The 19634-nt window shown below is 39.8% G+C and overlaps 1 protein-coding gene across 1 annotated transcript in view; it reads right to left on the bottom strand.

Annotated features, from left to right (window-relative positions):
• The window catches only part of EYS (eyes shut homolog), a 966530-nt gene that overhangs the window by 3599 nt on the left and 943297 nt on the right, over positions 1–19634 (bottom strand). The window contains exon 48 of the mRNA XM_075414597.1: positions 8470–8631. Within this exon, the coding sequence (XP_075270712.1) occupies positions 8470–8631 (162 nt within the window). The remainder of the gene's footprint in view (positions 1–8469; positions 8632–19634) is intronic.

Genomic DNA, 19634 nt, shown 5'->3' with positions numbered 1-19634 from the left:
TCCTTCTAGCTTGCTAGTTCTGCTTGGGATGATCGGTTTGACTTCTCTGCATTTAGTGTTCTTTTGGAGTACCTTGTTTGTTTTTGCTTTTTGCAGAAAATGTGTATAGTTCTCTTCACTTGTTTCTCTTGCTCAGAGTTGTGGCTTTAAGCTTGCTTAATTTCTCCATGCATAGTTTGAATGCGCTCATCTCGCTTGTTTGTTTGAGCAGTGTATGTAACCTGCTTGTCTGTGTCTTTTATCAGGACCTCAATCCTAAGGTAAGAAAGGAGCATCAGAGGAAGTTTCTGAACTACCTCTTTGACAGCTTTCAGTCCCTTCTCCTACCCAGACATGCAGGCTTGCATAAGGATGGGTGTACTCATCCTTTGGTGCCCAGGAAGAAGGAAAACATCTGACCAAGTTTGGTTGCTCATGTCTTGTAATCAGGAGCTGGAGAAGCTGGAAGTTTTCCAGGACTTCCTGGCCTGCAGGGAAGTTTTTTGGTAGCTTTGCGCATTTGACAATGATCTGTCTGACATGACATTATAGAATAGTGCTTCAGTGATGTCTAGGAAAAAGCGGACACAGTTTCAGCAGTTAGTCATAGTGCTTTTGATTCACGCCTAACGATGTCTGTTGCTAACGTACTTGCAGTCGGAGTCTTGTTACAAGAGCAAATCTGCGTTACTGCATCTGCTGTCTGCAGTGTGGAGAGGCTGTGGCTTGAGTACTCTGAATTATGTTCTAGCACAAATTTGAGGCCTCTCTTCAAATTGAAGTGACTTCCTTTTCTGCTAGTTGTGAACAAAAAATTAAACTGTCCAGTTTCAGCTCTCCCTGAGGCTCTCAAGGCACTTTCTTACTCCCTTGGTTGGACTCTCTCATTTCACAGATGGCTTGCCATTTTAGTCTTTGGCAAGAACAGCAGTGTTGAGATAAATTCTATGATGTGGATGTTGATCCCAGGGTTCAGTTCAGTATTTCTCCATGAAGTTTATTGTGCCATAGGCACTACTCAGACGACTGGCTGAAGACATTTTAGGACTTTAAAGAGCTGCATGCTCAGTGTCCATGGAACTTCCTCTCAAAGTGAAGGCAAGTTACGGGCTTGTGTTTGTTCCTCTTCACATTAGTGACCAATGAGGGACTTCAATCTGCCATGTCTCTGTGAGACGAGTTGCACAGCTGAAGCCTGTGCAAGCCTGTGCCTTCATAGGAACTGCATCACCATGATAAACAAATGGCATTCTTACCCCACTGAATTTCTCATCTCAGCAGTCGCAGTATGGGAGACCATGAAGCAAGGTGGTTTCCACTGTTTCAGTGCGAGCAGTACTCAGACCTGTCCCATATGACCCGAACTGGGCCAAAGACCTTGCTGAGGAAGTCTGCTCTTGTTACAGCGTGAAGGAGGTGACATCCTCAGTTTTCCCAGGACCAGACTTTATAGCTGGTCCCTACTTTCTAGAAAATATGACCCATACACAGGACGCACAACTTTGCTTTTAGCTTTTCAGATTAGTGTCTCATCAAATAGGGGCTGTTTATCCCCATCAGTAGTTGTCACAAAAAAAGCAGAGAAATTGCTGATGTAGGCACTCACAGTCGCTCTTTTGTTGTGCACACAAGTCTTTGCCGAACCTGTTGGATGGTGTGCAAGGAACTGTAAGGCAATCTATATCAATAAAGTTGAATCTTCTTTAGAAATGGACTAAGATGTGGCTTGAAACTGCAGCATATTAAGACCCTGGATGTTGACCAAAATCATCAATGGTTACAGCATTCAGTTCTGTTCTGATGCACCTTCTTGCCTCTGTGATCTTCCCTGTTTCCGTAAAATAAGAAGGTTTTTTTTTTTATAGCCCAAATGCTCAAAGATTGTTTCCGTGTCTTCTCAGGGGAAGGGGATTTTGTTGCAGGTGTTGCCTTAAGGAAGGAACTGTTCTGGAGTTAAGATAACACTTTTATTTGCAAACCCTAGTTCAGGGTTTTCACCAAATGACTCAAGGTTAAAGTTGTTCCTCCACCTCGGGGTGGATTGTCTCTGTTCCATGGTAGAAGCCAGCACTGCAAAACAGGTATCAGTTTTTCTTAATCACTTTCGTTTTCAGGTTTTCATTATGTGCACACGTCTCACCTGCTCCCGTATCAGATGTCAGCATTCCCAGAACCCAAATTAACTCTATGTCCTGAGCAGTCAGGAGTTAACAAAAAGTCTCCTATAAGTACATCCAGCTGCTACTGTGAGATCTGGATTATCCATGATGATACCGGCTTATATGACTTCTTATGATGAATTATGAATTTGCACAAAAATTTTGAGCTTGCTACTACTCTGAATGTAAGCAAGTTGGCTGTAGAGTCACAGTCAAGTTTTAAATTCTCCTGAATGGTGACAATGTCCTTTGATGTTCAGCCTTTATCTAGACATGCAGGCGTATATGTATATCCCTGTCTCGAGAGGGGATCATGCTTAAGCAGTATCAGGTCACCATGTTTTTGTGTTACCACAGGAAACTCATCTGCATCCTAATGTGTGAAAGCTTTGTACAGTTGGAAATGCGTGCTAGGAACGCTGCACTCTATTTTGAGGCACTTTAGTCATGCCAGAAGCATTACTATGTGCAACAAATGCGATAGTGTTAAATTTACACAGCTGTGTTGGGCAGAGATCTCTGAAGTTACTGCCTGCACTGTCAATCTGCTGAATGGTGATACGTTTCCTAGGAGGCTTGAATGTCAGAGGGTCTTAGGCTGACGGACCCTGGGCAGGGAGGATATCCTGGATGGTATTTTTAACATTTCTCTTTCAGGGTCTCTTCCCCACAGTGACTCAAAGTCTGCCCTTGTGGATACACATGTGCATGTAAAGGCAAAGCCTTTATTACCTGTCAGAATACCTGAATTGATTCCTGTACTTCACTGCAAATTGACAATAAGAAGGATTTCCCACTAGTTTTTAAGGCCAAAGGAGCTTCCAGAACATCCTTTTCAGTAACTTTGGAAGAAGTGGATGCAGTCTTCTAGTCAGCGGCGTTCACCTTTTTTGATGCTGTTGCTATGTCCCCCGCGATCCAGAGAGGCAAGTCTCTCTAAAGTCTCCCTGTTTGCTCGAAACTCACCGCTTAGTTGCTGGACTGCTGAAGCTCTGGATTCCTTTACAAAGGCTTGCAAGGCATCTGATGCTTGTTCTGTTTCTCATCCTGTGTGACTAAGCAGAAGCCTCTATGCTATGCTGGGGACAGAGGCTTTGATGAGCTCAGTGCTTCAGCAGCTTCTGCAGGGTAGGTGTCTCAAGAGCTCTAGGCAGTGGTTTCGTAGTTACAGAACGTCTTTGTTCCTTCAGCCATTTCTGAGCCCTGAGACGGCATCTCTGGATGTATGTTTGCTGGCCTCAGTCCACGCCTTCTGTTGCTTTTACCTCACCTTTCCATCCTCTAGCTCAAGGCCAGAATGTCAGTTTCTATCATTGTGATATCAGGTAGCATTTTCTCCCCCCGCTCTCCTTCCACCTTTTTCACAAATCTTTACTGTTCATTGGCACCGTCTCAGTGACAGAATGAACACTTGCACCTTGTATTCTTATAAGCAGTAACATTCCAAGGAATCATTCCCAGTTAATGAAACCTCTCACTGTAGGTTCGTATAAGTATGTGCTCATCTTCACTCTAAGTTGACCTCTTTAAGCTACCGTAATAAAGTGCCTTGTGTCTCCAACGCTATTCTTGCTTCTTGTTAGTATGATGCATCCTATAACCATCATAGCTCCAGATGTATCTTTGCTCACTGCTCTTTCCTGCCTTGCTGAGCTCAGGTCACATTGCTTTCATTCTTCTTTTTTTCACCATCCTGTTCTTCACAGTTTTCCTTTCACCCTGCTGTCCTGTATGATTTGCTATGGACCTAAATCTTGTCCTCTTACACTGTCACCATTTATGTATTCTTCCAGGAGCAGAGCTCTTCTTGTCTAGTAGGGGTTGAAATAGCCATGTCAGCCTCCAGCTGAATGGCTGTACTCTGTGGCCAAGGAAGGTGATGCACTGTGGTCTCCACATGAGAGGGAACCTAACTGACCAGTAGCTGTCCTCCACAGCTAGTCTGCTGAGCATTTCCAGGAGCCAGAATAAGGCCCAGGGCCGAGGGGAGAAAGCAAAGCAGAAGAGGGAGGGCTATAAATGGGTAGAATGAGGGAACAGAGGACAGAGGGAAGAGATGGACCTTATTCCCACCCTTCTGCAGCCTCTGCCGCTAATTGCTAGCCAATAATACGTCAGCATGGTTGAAGCTTAATCTCTATCTTTTGTTGCCTTCCTTGTCTTTAGGGGTCTGATAACCTTGGCTCTGTCTTTGCCATGGTCTGAGTGCAAGCATACGGTTAGGTGTCGGGCAGCTGACAGGATATAGCAGCTTGTTGCAGCTGTTGTGACTTTTATCTGGCAATGACCATAGCCAGTGCCTCTAATGCACACTTATAAGGGGCTGCCTATGGAAATGCTTTTGTAGATTATTACAAAATGATTCTACTCCATGTATGGAGCTGCATCTCACACCTAATGCAAGACTGAGAACAGGTATCAAGCCAAGCCTGTAAATCTCTCAAACCATGTTAAAAATCACTGTAGCGATAGGTTGATTCCAGGTTCCACCTGGAGCACGATTCCAGAGCAGAAGGGCATAGCTAGGAGCCAGAACAACCCTGCAGACAGAGTGATGCTTGTGCATCTAGAAGGGGTGGTAGATCATCTATTTGTAGGTTAGACCATTCAGCCTCACCTTTTGAAAATGCTGCTGTCCTGGGTGAAGAAACTTTTTCTGCTTCATTTAGTCACCACTGTCACCCTGGCATATGTCGGCAGGTGGAAGGAGCTACCTTGCTTGAGCAGCCTCGATTTGCCAGCCTCAGTTTTGGTTTGCTTGCCAATAGCAAGTGGGTAGCAACAACTCTGCATGTGCAACAGATTGCAGGACAGTGGGGATGTCTGTTCTGTCACACAGATAGCTGGCTGGTCTGCTTCCTATGCTGCTAATTTAGTCCATAGAAATGACCCCAAAACTAGTAACAAAGCAGAAATGGTGTCCCTGTTGGCTAAGGAAACATGGCCACCAAGAGAGAAGACTTAACCTCTCTAAGTTTGTGTTCTGAAAGTGGGTGGATAGCCTATTTGTTCCTGAGTAGGAAAACAACACTCTTTTGTTGTGGGTATTCCAGAAATTCTGAAGATTTCCAAAAGATTTTAGTCCAATTCCATGATTCAGTTTTCACCATAAACAACATCTTAAAAAACCATGCAGACATCACACACCCGTACTGGCTACCTCTTATTTTCACGCTTTAGGTTTTTAAACTGAAATGCCTTAAATATCAGGAGTTAAAGTTTTGAGGTTTTTCAGACCAGGTAGGTAACATAATCCAGTTAAACAGAGACAGAGCACTGGTGTTGCAAATGTTGAGTATTAAATTTAGCATGAGTCATGCCATCCTGCTTATTAACCCGTCTTCCTTCTTAGTCACTCAGCATAACTGTTCCTTCTCATCTCATCAGGGAGCAAACCTTTCCATCACCCTGGCCTGAACCTGGGAATAGTGCAGACAGTCCACAGCATATTCCACCTTCATGAGCAAATGTAAATCTTCGATAATGCTGTGGCGCAATGAATAAGTAATGCTCCTTACTGCCTTTGCTCAGAGTGCCAGGGCCTTGAAGAATATAGAGTGGTCGCTGTGTAAATGTACTGAATTATACATTGTTCGAGCTGATGATGAGCATCCAGCAAACCCTGTCTGAGTTAGAGGCTGTTTTTTCGGTGGGGCTCTCACCCTTTCATTGGTAGAAGTAGGATACACTGCACTTGAGAAAATGTGAAGTGGGCTGGCTGTCTGCTGACACTCTGCTGAGCTCCGCAAGAATGCCGTGTTACTTGCAGAGACCTCACTCAGAAGCCATGCCTACCTCACTCAGAAGCCGTGCCTACAACTGTCTGCATCTCCCACATTTTTACCTCATGGGCATAAAACAAGTAATCAAAGAGGGGGGAAAAAGTCCCCTTGTCATTCTATCTGCAAGTTTCCAAACCAAAATATGCATATGCAGCTCAATTGTTGGTTTCTTTTTTCCAGCTTGTTATTAACATAGCTAGCTGCTAGCATAGCTGTGGGACAACAGCCACATAAATTTTGCCAGACTTTGGAAATTATTTTCTTATGGCCTGCAGAAATCAGTACTACCAGACTTAAAGTCATGATACACATTCAGAAACAGCTGACAAAGTAAGAAATCCGATGACTATCAGAATTATAGGAAATTCTGCTAACAGATAAAGATTCATGGGATGTTTTCCATTTTATGCCAATTTCCCAGGTGTTTAAATGTGTATACTGAAGTAATCACATTGCTGGGGGAGTGGAGGCTGGAACCAGCATATCAGCTTTTGAGTAAGGAGACTAGCCACCTACCCACTCTTTCTAGAAATGCAGGTGATGTTCTTTGAAAAGAACAAAGAGAGAAGGAAGTGTTTCAATTGAGTCTCAAGTTTATTTCTTCACCTACTAAAGATTTTTTTTTTCAGTAATGGGAGGATTATTTGGCAGGGGCATGCCCCTGAAGGGAAAGTCCTGGTGTAGTGTTTACATGGGTGACAAGCCAATGTAAAACTGTGCCACTCAGTATCATTACTATATTAGCTGCATAGTCAGAGCTCATTGCTTTTAAAAAATCCAGCATTGCCTAGTGAGGGAAAAAAACCCCGTGCTAATTATTTCCTATTAAAAAGGAATTTTAGAAATAAAATCCTGTGATTTCAGCAATCAATTTATTAAATCTTACATGACTGTGTATAAGAAAAGACTTTATATAAAGTGCTTTCTAAACTAATCCTCAACAGAAAGCTCTTTCACATCTGCTGGCTGCTAAGAATACTTCTGAGTCTTTCGTAAATCTAATCCTGTCTGGATTTGACAGGATTATATGAAGGCAAATATAAAGAGCCAGACGATTAGCTTTTCCTAAATCTTTCAGAACTTCAGGACAGTGAAAATGGAAGTAGGAAATTTGTAAAGAAATTAAATTACTCTATGGAAAATCTTTTTTTATTTTGAAATGAAATTGATACGATTCTAGAAAGTGATTTGAAGGAAATGCCCCTTCCTGTGCAAACTAAACATTCATGAATGGCAACAGAACGAGGGCATGCTCGTGCCAAACCACTCCTGACCCAAGTTAAACAGACGTAGCACTCTCTTTGATGCTTCCAAAGAGATATTAAATTTATTTATATGCTAGCTGCTTCCATGACCTCTGACTATTCTTTTGAGAGAGATCCTTTTTTCTCTTCTATTTTTCATGGTCCATGTAAGGCTTTAGTTTATACAGGAGAGAACTATTCACTGAGAATCTCAGAATCTGGCCTGTAAGTGATAGAATTATAAAAGATTCACTGTAGAAGACAGAGTTCTTTGCAAATAGCTGTGTTTGTATTACACATGTTCCATATATTTTTCTTTAAAGCTGCTTCTCTGTATGTAATTGTAAGTAGAACAAGGCAAACGGGAGGTGCCAGCAGTGTATGATGTATTATCAATCTTAGCGAGCAGCAGCCTGTTAAAACATCTGTGTACAGAATAAGAAGTTCGTAAATTGGGCATATGTGTGTTTATATGCTTGTGTGTCTGAGTATTATTGAAATGTCTCAAAGCTTTAGGATTTGAACAAAGGAACATAAAAACATATGATAAATAGTTAAGTGCTTTTCTTGTCATACAAAGGCCCTTTTTTGCATAATGATCGTGTTATGAATGATATGTAACGCTTCTGTTTAAAAATGTGGAAGACATTACATAAATGCAATATAAAGATGAAGTATCTTAATGAAGTAATTATGAAAAATGTACACCTTAAAGGCTAAATTTTAAAGCGTATTTACACTGGTTGGCAAATTATAAATAACAGAAATATTTTATTTAGATTTGTTTTTCACTCCACATATCTGGCAAATATAGAACTTGTAAATTTTGCGTGCTGCATCAGCAAGCTTTTCAGCATTATATAATAAAAAGTTAAACTTCTGATGAACCTCATTAGCTCTCTCATGGTCTGTTCACTTTTGCTTAACTTCTTTGACCAGTTTTTGTATTGCTTTATTTTTGGTCGTTTTAGAACACTGGATCAAACCCCCAGACAGTGAATCCTAGTCTAGTTGCGCTGAAACTGTGGGAGCAGTATCTGTAAATGATGAAAAGCTGGCTACAGTTACTTTTCAGGGGAGAAATGGTTTCCTAAACCACTTCATTAAATATTTGCTGGCTTTGGACTAATCCAGAATTTTGTTATGCGTGTTTTTTCTTATGAACTTGATTATTCACAGTTCAAAACCCAGTCACCATGGACAATGAGTTACAGAGACTGAGTGCCTGAATCACTTCAATGTACCGCCTTTCTTTTTCGAAAAAGTACCTGGGTGTGTGATACCAGCAGACTGGAATATCCTTACCTGAGCGAGTACCCAAATGCTGCGCCGTGTAAAACAGGATACCGTCTGGAGACAGAGGCTGGAACTGTAGTTTGATATGGGTCTTATGCCGGATAGAAAAGGGTGCAAATGACATCCATGATGATTCATTACTTCTGAAAGATGGATCACTAATGGAAATATCTGAAAAATAGAAGAGGAAATGTCTTCCGAAAGATATTTTGAGAGGACCGCGTTGTTATGGCACCGGTTGTCTACAGTTATTTTGTATAGTTCATAAATCCTATACATAATGCTTCCAATTCTCCCTTTCCCAAGACAAGAAATAACCTAGATACAGAATAAAACTTAGATAATAGAAAATTAATGCCATTTTGTCTTCTGTGTGCCTTATTTTCATTAACAATCAAGCCCATAGTTGTAATGCAAAATGAATGTGGTCTTGTTAGTGTTCATTTTCAAATAAATGTTAGTGTAAATTTTACATTGTTTAAAAATTCAAATGCAAAATACTTTTGCAGAAATTAGAATAAACATTTATTTCTGCACCATACACATGAAAACTTTAGTGGAGAATTTTTAATGAACTGCTTTTTGTCGTAAGAATGTACGTTTTAAGTGGAATATGTTCATTAATTGCTGCTGAAATTTGTTTTTAGGATAACCATACTGAGATGCTTGATAATGCAAATTGTCCTATCTTATGCTGAAACAGAGCACTTTTCCACAATTACGGTGAATATACAATGTACGCTTTTGAACTACACACAGCTTCATCATTCTGTCTCACCACTTCTCTCAGTGCTGATTGTTCATATACCCCTAAGAGACTGGACTGGTTAAACTTCCTTCAGCCACCTGATAAATGATTATATTTTTCTATGCTGTTTTTGTCACTTGAAACGGTTTCCAATTTTTCCCACTATAATGATGTTAAGTATTTGAGATATAATTATGTTAGTTATTAGCTAATTCATGATCATGCAGTTGTTAGTTTGCTGTATTTGTGGATTTACTGGAAGAAGTCAAGCTATTTAGATGTGCAGGGTACATTTAGACCCGTGTGTGATAAGCCCTTTTTACTACATAATGAACAGCGGTACTAAATGCCTGAACTCTTAAGTGCTGCCCCCCTCACTTTTCAGTTTTCGTGCTGAAGCTCTGCTGTTTCTGTTCTTAGAGGCTGACATCTTTCTTCATTTTGGTACTCCCAGTTTCATAGTTTTATAGTAACTTGCTTTCAGTCGAATATACCTTCAAGTATATACCTACCTCACAGTGCATTCCTAGGCAACCTTATGCCATCTTTCCACACTCAGATTTTCTGAATAGCATCTTCCCATCCAGTTGCACCTTATATTGCCTGTCATCACAGATGGGCCTTAGTTATTAGACTGGTATACAGTCAAGGTGCTGCAAGACTTTGTCTGTTTGTCACACCGCCTCTGTCAGAGTAGGATTCAAGGTGTTCTTGATGAACTGTGTCCAGCGGACCGGTGCGCCGTTATACAGGATCCAGCTCTCTTGCCTGTTACCAGCATCATGGCTTGAGGATGCCTCTTGAACGGGTAGTAACAATACAGCTGGCCTTCTTGTTCGTTTCCCCCCACTAGATCACAGTTAATACTTCTGAGGGAGGTGCATGGATTTAACCTCAAAAATTCTCAGTAAGTCTAAAAGTGAATTCTGATCTCTGGAATATCAATTGTAATGGATTTGTGAAATGCTCGAGTGATCAGAATCAGGCTTTTGATGAGCTGTTACTCAACCTGTGTATATATTCTCATGCAAACGCATTACATCATTAACAAATCACTCCCATCCTAAGCATCATAATAGCTGTTATCATACCAAGGCTAGGCAGTGTCTGTAGTTATATATTGCATAATATCAGAAATGCGATGTTCCTGGCATCTATATTTTAAGGCTGACAAATAAAAATGGTTTTGAGAGTAGCAATTACCTTGGAAGATAAATAGTAATGAAACTTGATAAACAGATTAGGTGATTTAATTTATATCACTTAAACTTATTAACACTATCAGGTACAGAAGACAAAATAATACTTAATAATTTTCATATAGATGTTTGGGTGCTCGTATTTTTTTTCAGAAGGTGAGAGAAAATGGTCTCCATTAAATAAAGATGTAATCCCTATAGTGATGTTGTCATATTTAAAAATCACTCAGAAATAATAAATCATTTTGTACATAGACATTTTTGCTTTATGCATCATTTGGAAGTCAGTCTTCTCTTAGCGAAATTTTGCACACTGAGACTTACGTACGGAGGAACTGTGCCACAGTGGTTAATCTTATATTAAAATATGCTGCTGCTTAAAAGGCCATACCAGGTGAAGATTGCAATGAGACATCTGAAAGTCTTCATGTCAGATTCAGTTTCACTTTGTCAGTGTAGGTAATTCGTTACTGCTTATGAAGGAAGCATGGACAATGACCAGTGTGAAAGCAAAATGTTCAGCTGCAGCAGTATTGAAATGCTGCACTGCTTATTGTTGGAAGCTATATGAAAGGAAGATTGCTGTGATAAAAAGCCTTGGAGCAGAGAGAGAGAACAAGGATGAAAAAATATGATTTTGTAGTATCACTCAGAGAATGAATTAAATCCATGGCTTTACATTACAAACAGAGTATTAAAAAAAACACACAAATCTCCAGGAGGTGTCAGAATGCTTTAAAAAGGAGGTTTTATCCTGATTTATAGATATAAAATACTCAATTTATTTCATTCTGAAACTTCCAATATGCAAATATTTTATTCCTATTTTGCTAAAAAAGCGGTTTTATTCCCAATAAATAGATCTGAACAAAAGTCAGAAAACAACATATTTTGTCACAATGCAGTAGGACTAACTACAGAAAGTACTAGAATGACTTCTAATTTTCTTGTAAATTATCTGTAGATTCTGTAAATATTGAATATATGCATGGAAAAGATCTGACTTGACAGGTACATGGAAATGTGCGCTCCTATCTCAGAACAGAATGCTTTAACTCTACTGCAGTGCACAGAGATGATCAGTACAAAATTTCATTTTTGCCAAATTGCATCTATAGATAAACTTTTAAGGTGAAGGATAAGACAATTTAAGCTTTTCAATTTGCTTTTGTGGCAGGCATATGCAAAACTAACATGTCATGTCAAATGCTGAGGTACTTTACTGTTGTTTTCTTGGCAACAAACATTTTTTCCCCACCTAACATAAAAAAATAAGAAGCTTAGCTAAACTTGCACAAGACAGTTCCTGTATTACATATGCTTACTCCAGAGGATCTTTGCTAAAACAAATGAGGTGAATGGATGCCTCTAGCAATCCTATAAGCTAAGTTTGTAGGATTTGTGCTGTGTAACTACTACATTACTTACTAGGCTGCTCAGCACTGTGTGTTGCATTGTAAGCACAGCAGCCATTTAAGCAAGTATTTCCGTTCTGTATCTGATTAATGACTCACTTTTCTAAGCTGAGTACTAGCATCTGATGAAGCTGTACATCTCTAAATGATACCGAGAGAAACTCTAGATCCCTTTAGACGAGTTAGAGCTGTGGGAACACGAAGTTCCTGCAAGTACGATTGCTGAAGTGAACTTTTCTTTCCCTCTGCTATGCATTAATACCTTTCAGATTCTTCCTGCTATCCCCATTTCATCAGCCCTGTAATGCTCACACATCCCATATCTGTTGTTATGAACAAAGCTTTCTAGGTTATTCTTGCAGCTGAGTCCCCACCATTGAAGCAGAAGTGCTTATACACATCCCAGTCTACATTTTGATGGCATTACATTTTGACAGTTTCTTCGAGCAGCTTGTTGCCTCAGAACTTTCAACAAGCCCATGTTGCTATTCAGCATGTCAAGGAAACTTTCAGTGGAAAAGTAAAACAGTCAACACGAAAAAACCGAGCTCCATCTGCAAGGCAGAAGCACAGAGGCTGTGGGAGCAGGGATGGGCCACGCAGCAGGAATACAGAACCAGCACCCGAGTTGAACAGGGATGGAGGCAGGAGTCGAAATGCAGCAGGGGTTGAAACTGGCAAGGGATGTGAAGGCAAACAAGGCCTTCCAACAAGAAGGCTAAGGAAAATGTGAGGCCACTCCTCACAGGGAACCTAGTGCCAAAGGATATGGAAAAAGCCAAAATACTTCGAACATTGTTTGGCTGATTTTTTTTTTTACTTGGTAAAGCATGATCAAGCCTCCCAAGAGCTGGGAGCCAAGGGCCAGGAGTGATATAACACGGCTGGCGGAGCAGAGGTCTCTCCAGCCAGGACCTGCCCAAGTGAGGTGAGCGTGACAGGCCTGGGGAGAGCAGCCAGGTCAGCTCCACCAGCCAGATCACCAGGCAGGTCTGCAGTGATGGGGTGGGTGTTAAGGTCAAGCCTGCATGTCAGTCTGTGGGTCAGAGCCTAGGTCCAGGCCAACACGGCCAGGCAAGGCATGGGTGAGGGTGCTGCTGCAGAGTAGTCCAGTGAGGGAGCAAGGACAGGAGCCTCTATTTAAAAGCTGCCCCTGAAGCAATGCAGGAGCAAGCTCCTGCTGGGGCTGCTCAGCAAAGCTGTCTGTGAGACCAGACGTGTGCCCCAGCTCTTGGCTGGCTCTGAGAGCAAGCAGACCAGCCCTCAGGAACCGGTGGGAGCTTGCGCTCAGGGCCCTGGCACTTACTGTGCAACTCTAACAGTTCATTGGCAATAGACACACTTTCACTGTCTGAAAGCTTTAAACTCCACAATCAGAAATTTTCAAAAGATTCATTCCTTCACAGAGAGAGAGTGAACATCTCCACCAGTTGCTTTTTTTCATTTTGGAAAGCAATGACAAATATGGGTGTATGGATATCATCATGTTAAGATGCAATTTACTTAAGGTTGTAGCTCGAGGATTACTGACATTGCATAGACATTTTTTTCTTTTTTTTCTGTGTAAATATTTGGAAAAACTGAAAAAAAGTAATTTCACCTTATCTAAATGGAAATGTATTTTTCTATTGAATTACCACTTTTTATTTAATCTTTGAAAAGCTAACTTTTCGTAACTTATGTGTAGCAAAAAAAAGTGTATATCAACTTCCATTTTTAGTGTAGTAACAAGTAGAGCATGTTAGGGAAAGTATCGATTACTAACACAACTTGAATATAATGGTTAGAACAGTGTACTCATGAAAGTTGTAATTTTGCCAGACCAGCAGCCATTAGTAATCCTTGCTGTCCCTGAAGAGGACACACTGAGGGAATCATTATTGTGAGCAATACTGGAACAAAGGATTGCAATTTTGTAAGTGAAGTCTACAGTTCTGTTTGGTTTTGTTGTAGTCGAGTTGTGTTCTCTACTGTTAGCTAATTAGAGACCTAATTAGCTAAGAAGTAACATCTAGGAGCACATGGCTAAATCTCTAAAGAGATCTCTGGTTTTCCAAAGCATCAAATAGCGATTACCAGCTGAAGTCAAAACAGTAGACCTCAGTCATTCAGCACAACACATATTAAGAGATGGGTGCCTAAGAATAAGTGATGTGAGCCAGAAAATTGCAGTGGGAGCACCTGTGAAACCTCAGTACTAGGAAATCAATTGGACCGGAAATCTGAACCTGATTCTCCTGCATCTGAGGCTTACATACCCAGTCCTTCAGTGGTTATTACATTCCTTGAGGAGAAGACAGATATGGGTTCAAGTATTTGCATCATGATAGTGGAAGTGAGTGCTTGATCACTAGGCAATTAGGAAAACTTGATACAGACAAAATCTACAAATGTTTAATCTTTGCCTGGCTTTGGTAGTGGGCTTATTCTAGGTACTGAAATGCTGTGAAGATGCCTTTAAGATGAAACCTGCATGAAGAAACTTGACTTCTGAGATTCCCTCATTGGACCATTTCTGCACTGGAAGCCATCCATTGACTAGGGCATTGAGAGGGACTGTGAGTACCTCCGTACAGCCTGATAAAGCAATTGGTAAAGAATTAAGTATCTAAAATTTTCTTAATCTAGTTTAAAATTGACATATTCTCTTACTCATATCTTGGACTGGATTTAGTCTGAAAACAGTGCAGTTGTGCTTTGAGGAGGACTGGAGTATAAGAAAACTGGTATTCTGCATAGTGTTTATAAGAGTGATTAAGTCAGGGAAACAGATTACTATAAAATTGGAGGGATTAATTTTGACGTTAAGACACTTATGTTTAGCTGTCTACACCTATTATACAGAGGCATGAAAATACCCATTATAGTCAGCTATGACATAAGACAGGATTCAGTTGCTTAAACATACATGTTTGTCACTTGCCATTGACGCTAAAACGTCTCCAGGCCATCCACGTGGGCCTGGCTAGTATAACAGCAAACACAGGACCTGCTGCAGTTGGCAGCTGGAAGCTGTGAGGGCTATATGGCAGCATGTAACCAGGTCCTGTAGTCAGGCAACTGAATAGCATAGCAATGCAACTCAGTCAACAGGTCTAGAAAGAGATTCACCTCATCCTGAAGTAGCATCCTCCAAGCCTCCATTCAGTTTCCTAGACGTAGGTACCTACTGTTATTTTTTCACAACCTCTATTGCCTTACCTTCATGGGCCTTTCCAGAAAGGCACAGGTGTCCAGCACGTCCTGTGTCACATCTATGAACCCTGTCTGGATGCTTTTGGATACAAGTTTGAATGCCGTGGTATGTCGAACAGCAGTAAGCATCTACATTTAGAAAAGCTTCTTATTCGCTAAATAGCTGAACTGACTCTATTGACTAGACGCTCATTAACCACAATGGGAACTTATATATCGAACTCACATGTAGACATTTAAATCTAGGTGCCTCATTTTTAAAATCAGTTCCTACCCTTGACACAGTTTCTAACTCTGAACACATTTGCAAAGTAAGATGACTAGCATATTTTCAGCAAATCATTCATACAGGGCAAGTCTGAAAATAATTCCAGAGCCATCCTGCTAAATGCTAGTTAGCTGGCTGTATCTTGTTCTGATTCAGTTGGGTAACTGGAGGGAATGGTAAGTGCATGACTGAATTTTTATTGGGACATCATGTCACTCATGGCTGACCTGGTGCGGAGGCCATTACTGTTGTACTGTATATGAATTCCTTCATTTTATCATGCGTGACTTCCATGTGAGTTTACATATGATTAATCCATGGCATGTATTTAAGCAGGCAACTCTGATTATTCTACTTGACATTTTAAATTACACAGGTAAATATTAGAAATGCATGTTTTCTTGTGCCTACCGTGAATATTAAGTTTACCAGACTGTTACTAAGAAATCTGAAAGCTTAAATTGCTTTTTAGGTAAAGCTTCAACAGCACCTTTTATCCTTATAGGACATGACTGCTGTAACTATTATTTAAAGATTCTCTCATGTTGCCACAAAGTTTCAAAAAACGATAGTGGAAGCAGAAAGCTTGAGGGGACTGTTGTTGCTTAAATGACTAGGAGAACACAGTTGTCACTGTGACTCAAAACAGCAAGCTAATAAGTGCCTGCAGTTGTTCCTTAAATGGTTAAACATAGAAACACAAGTTTCCAAATTAAGCCAGCAAGTCTAACTGCATTCTCAGATAAATCCAACGTGTGCATGCATGTATGTGTGCTTGAGTGTTTGTACATAAGGTGTCTTGTCATGTAAAAGTCTTGAGGTATATCATACTGTGAATTAATTTGCCTTACAATAGGAGTCAAAATACATCAAGTAAGGTTCTACACTATGTAGAAAGAAAAAGATCTTTATAGTAAAAATTATTCCAAAAGTCAGTTTCTTCCATGTTTCATTCATTCATCATGACTATGAAGATGGATTAAATAGTTATAGAATTATTGCTACATTTTTTTTTCTGTCAGTTTATCAGGTATTTTCAAAAAGTTGCTGTATTTTTGTATCAGAATAGTGGAATATGACATCAGAATAATAGCTAGAAAGTTGAGCTGATAAACATGGCCAAAGGAAGTTGTTTGCCATTTGTTCATCAAGGAAACGGCTTTATTGCTCTAGAAGTATCTTATTAATTATTAAAATGAGGACAGACGAATGAAAAGCTTTTTACATTTGCTTTCATTTTTTCAAGAGCCGTACGTCAACAGCCAGTATTTGTAGCTAAGGAATTCAGAGACTAACGTATAGTTGAAGAAATCTGTTCGTTAACTTATTTCTTTGTGAAAAGGGCAGTAGCATTCCATTATGATGCCTTGAAGTCAAGAAAAATTATTTTAATATATTTTGTGAAAGTATGTGGCACAAAATAATCCTGCTAAAGAAAACTGCTGAATAATTTCAAATTTATAGAAATATTGTGGTGAAAACCGTCCTTAATTAAGCCACTGGCAATTATTCTGCAATACTGCCATCTATAGAATCTTTCAAACGTTACACTGCTGTCCCCTTAAAAGAGAATATTATCAGGTCTGTGAAATCTCACAGTTAGCTAATCTGAAATTGTCTTCTTCATTTCTCTGAAAAATCGAGTGAATTCTAGCTTATGTATAAATATATCTCAATGCTTAACATAATGTCAGAGGAACTTCATTGACTCCAAATTTATTTTTGTTCAAGTTTTTCATTGCGTTGATACCGTTTGTGTCACGATGAGAGACTTGATTTAATCCATTAAATCAAATGGCAAGAAAAAGAGAAAAAAAGATGTTCCACAAATGTTTGGATGCTAGAAGACTACTTCAGGGAGAAGTCGTTTGTAATTGCTCTGTTTAACTTTTCTCTAAACCTTCATTATTTGCCACTGCTAGAGACAGGATTATTGGCCTTGTACAGTGGCACTGAGATACAGTTTAGCAGAGATTAGAATGTAATTGCAGATAGTCATTATGGATAACATGTCGGTATTTCTAATGTTCACATCTCTTAATGATTACTAGTTGTGAAAAAGATATTGTGTTCACATATATAATAATGATGTCCTATAAATCAAACTATCTTCATCTAAAGGGTTTTAGACTGTTTCTTTTTCCCCAGGAAGAATTATCTTTGACACTCTGTCTCAGCCACTCTTTCTCACACTAGTAATCACACTGAAGCCAGTAGGTTCTACTATATACTTGCAGGAGAGCTGAAATAACCAGGTCTTTAGAGGTATCTCCATCTTCAGAAATCCTCTGAGTTATCTAATTACAAAGATATTCATTGGGCCAAACGCAATAACCTGGAATTTGGTGTTCAAAGCCGTGCAGTAGACTCCCCAGACACGGTGTTGGGAGCTGGAACCTCTTGTTGGTTTTGAACATTGTGTGCTAATGAAGTAACTAGACTAAAACACATGCTGCTCTGGGCTGAAGCTTCACTTCTTAATCAGCAGACAATTTAGAGCTGTCTGATACTTCAGCTACAAATTTTGAGTCAAATGAACAAAAGATTTTATTAATATCATATTTTGGTGTCCTAGAAAATGTAACTCATTTTAAAAAAAAACCTAGATAAACTACTGCCCCCATATTGCTAGTCCTTGAGGTTAAGGGAGTGCTAACTAAGAATTAACACTGTGCCAGATCTTGGCAATGTTTGGTTGCCATTTCTGCACTTCAGGATTTGGGCTGGTTTTGCTGTGTTACTGTTACAGCTGTGACCTTTTCAAACCAGTGGAACAGAATTATCTGTTGCTTCCTGTGTCGTGAACAGTCTTAGAAGTGGTCTGAGTCCAGCTGGCAATGTTAACACTACGTGAAAAATATTCCTGCATGAATTTTCCAATTCCTTCCCATTTCATTACAACCACTTTTATTTCTGGCAGTATAAATGAATCATTTTTGTGTTTGTTTAATTCAGTGTTACCTTTAGAAACCTAACACACTTGAAGAACCATCCTGTTCTACGAGTGTTAATGACAACACGGTACACCCAAGAAGTGGAGCTTTAATGTATTCTAGAATTAATGCATTAGTCTGCCTTGCCTGACAAGGCTTTGTTCCTTTGACCAATTCAGATCTAATTTCCAACCCTCTCCTCTTTTCCTAGTGTTCCTTACAGATGCTTGCCTTTCCGAAGGAGGTCTTAAAATTCATAGGCATCTTCCTACTGCACTTCAGTCACCAGCGTGCCACCTACCTGCTAAAACACTTGATCCTTCTCCTAGAAAACCAAGTCCTAGCACTTTGGTTTGGCAGGTTCACATATATAATGAAATATTTGCTCTCAGAGCGTCAGACCAAAAAATACCTGTATGCTACTCGATGAATATTAATTAATCATGCACAGCCTATAGGAAATGCGGGGTAATTGAAACTGCTACCCTCTCTTCATTAAGTGGGTTGATTTGTTCTAATTTCCTCTAAAATATATGATTTAATACACAACTTACTGCAAACTCCTGAGAATATTGCTCAGTATTTACACTTTGGCAGTGAGCATCGTGAAAATGGACCAAGTAAGCACTGTGAATTTCAGGCCATATGAGCCATTAAAACTACATTCTTTACCTGATCTTGCTCTCCCTGGGTTTACTCTTGTTCTAAATTAGTTTTCCAACCACTGAACGCTTGTTAGTACAGCCCTGACTTCTAAAACTTAACCGTAATGTACCATATCTCTGTGCTGACAGTCATTGCATCCTTGGTGGCTGGAGTTGCTGCTCTAAGCAGGACACATATTGTTTACTCTGTAAGAATAGTTAAGTCCTCATCTGCACATATGCTTGCAACTCTCATGTGCATAGTTCATAAAGAACCACAAACGTTTTTAGTGTTTGCTAGGCAAGATAGTACTTGATTATTGTCAGTTCATACTTAAGTAACATTTGTAGTCAGAGTATTATTCCTTATTATTGTGGTTCTACCCCTACTGCCCCATTTACTCACTTCAATCCATGTATTTACGAGTTGCTGTTATTTGGTAAAGCCCTATTTATTCTTACTCTTTGTTATTCTCCTCTGCTTTTTTGCCTCATAAATCTCTTGTCTTTTTCTCACACTTTTTTCTGTCTTTCTTGCACATTCATTATTCTCCATCATTTAATTTCCCTTTGTTCTCTCCTGGTCCCTTGGGCTGTTCATTGCTCTCTGTCTCTTTTTCTTTTGGCTCCAATAACCACCATCAATCCAGAGATGAGATATTCAATCTTGATAAGCAGCTGTTTTTTAGCAATTTGCCATCCACTAAAAGTGCAAACTGTGCTTTGAAAAATCTCATGATAATTCATTATTCTGTCAGAGTAAGGTGAAATG

This window comes from Opisthocomus hoazin, chromosome 2 (genome assembly GCF_030867145.1).
Source record: "Opisthocomus hoazin isolate bOpiHoa1 chromosome 2, bOpiHoa1.hap1, whole genome shotgun sequence".
NCBI classification, from domain to species: Eukaryota; Metazoa; Chordata; class Aves; order Opisthocomiformes; family Opisthocomidae; genus Opisthocomus; species Opisthocomus hoazin.
The sequence above is the reverse complement of the archived record's forward strand: the minus strand, read 5'-3'. Positions and strand labels throughout refer to the sequence as shown.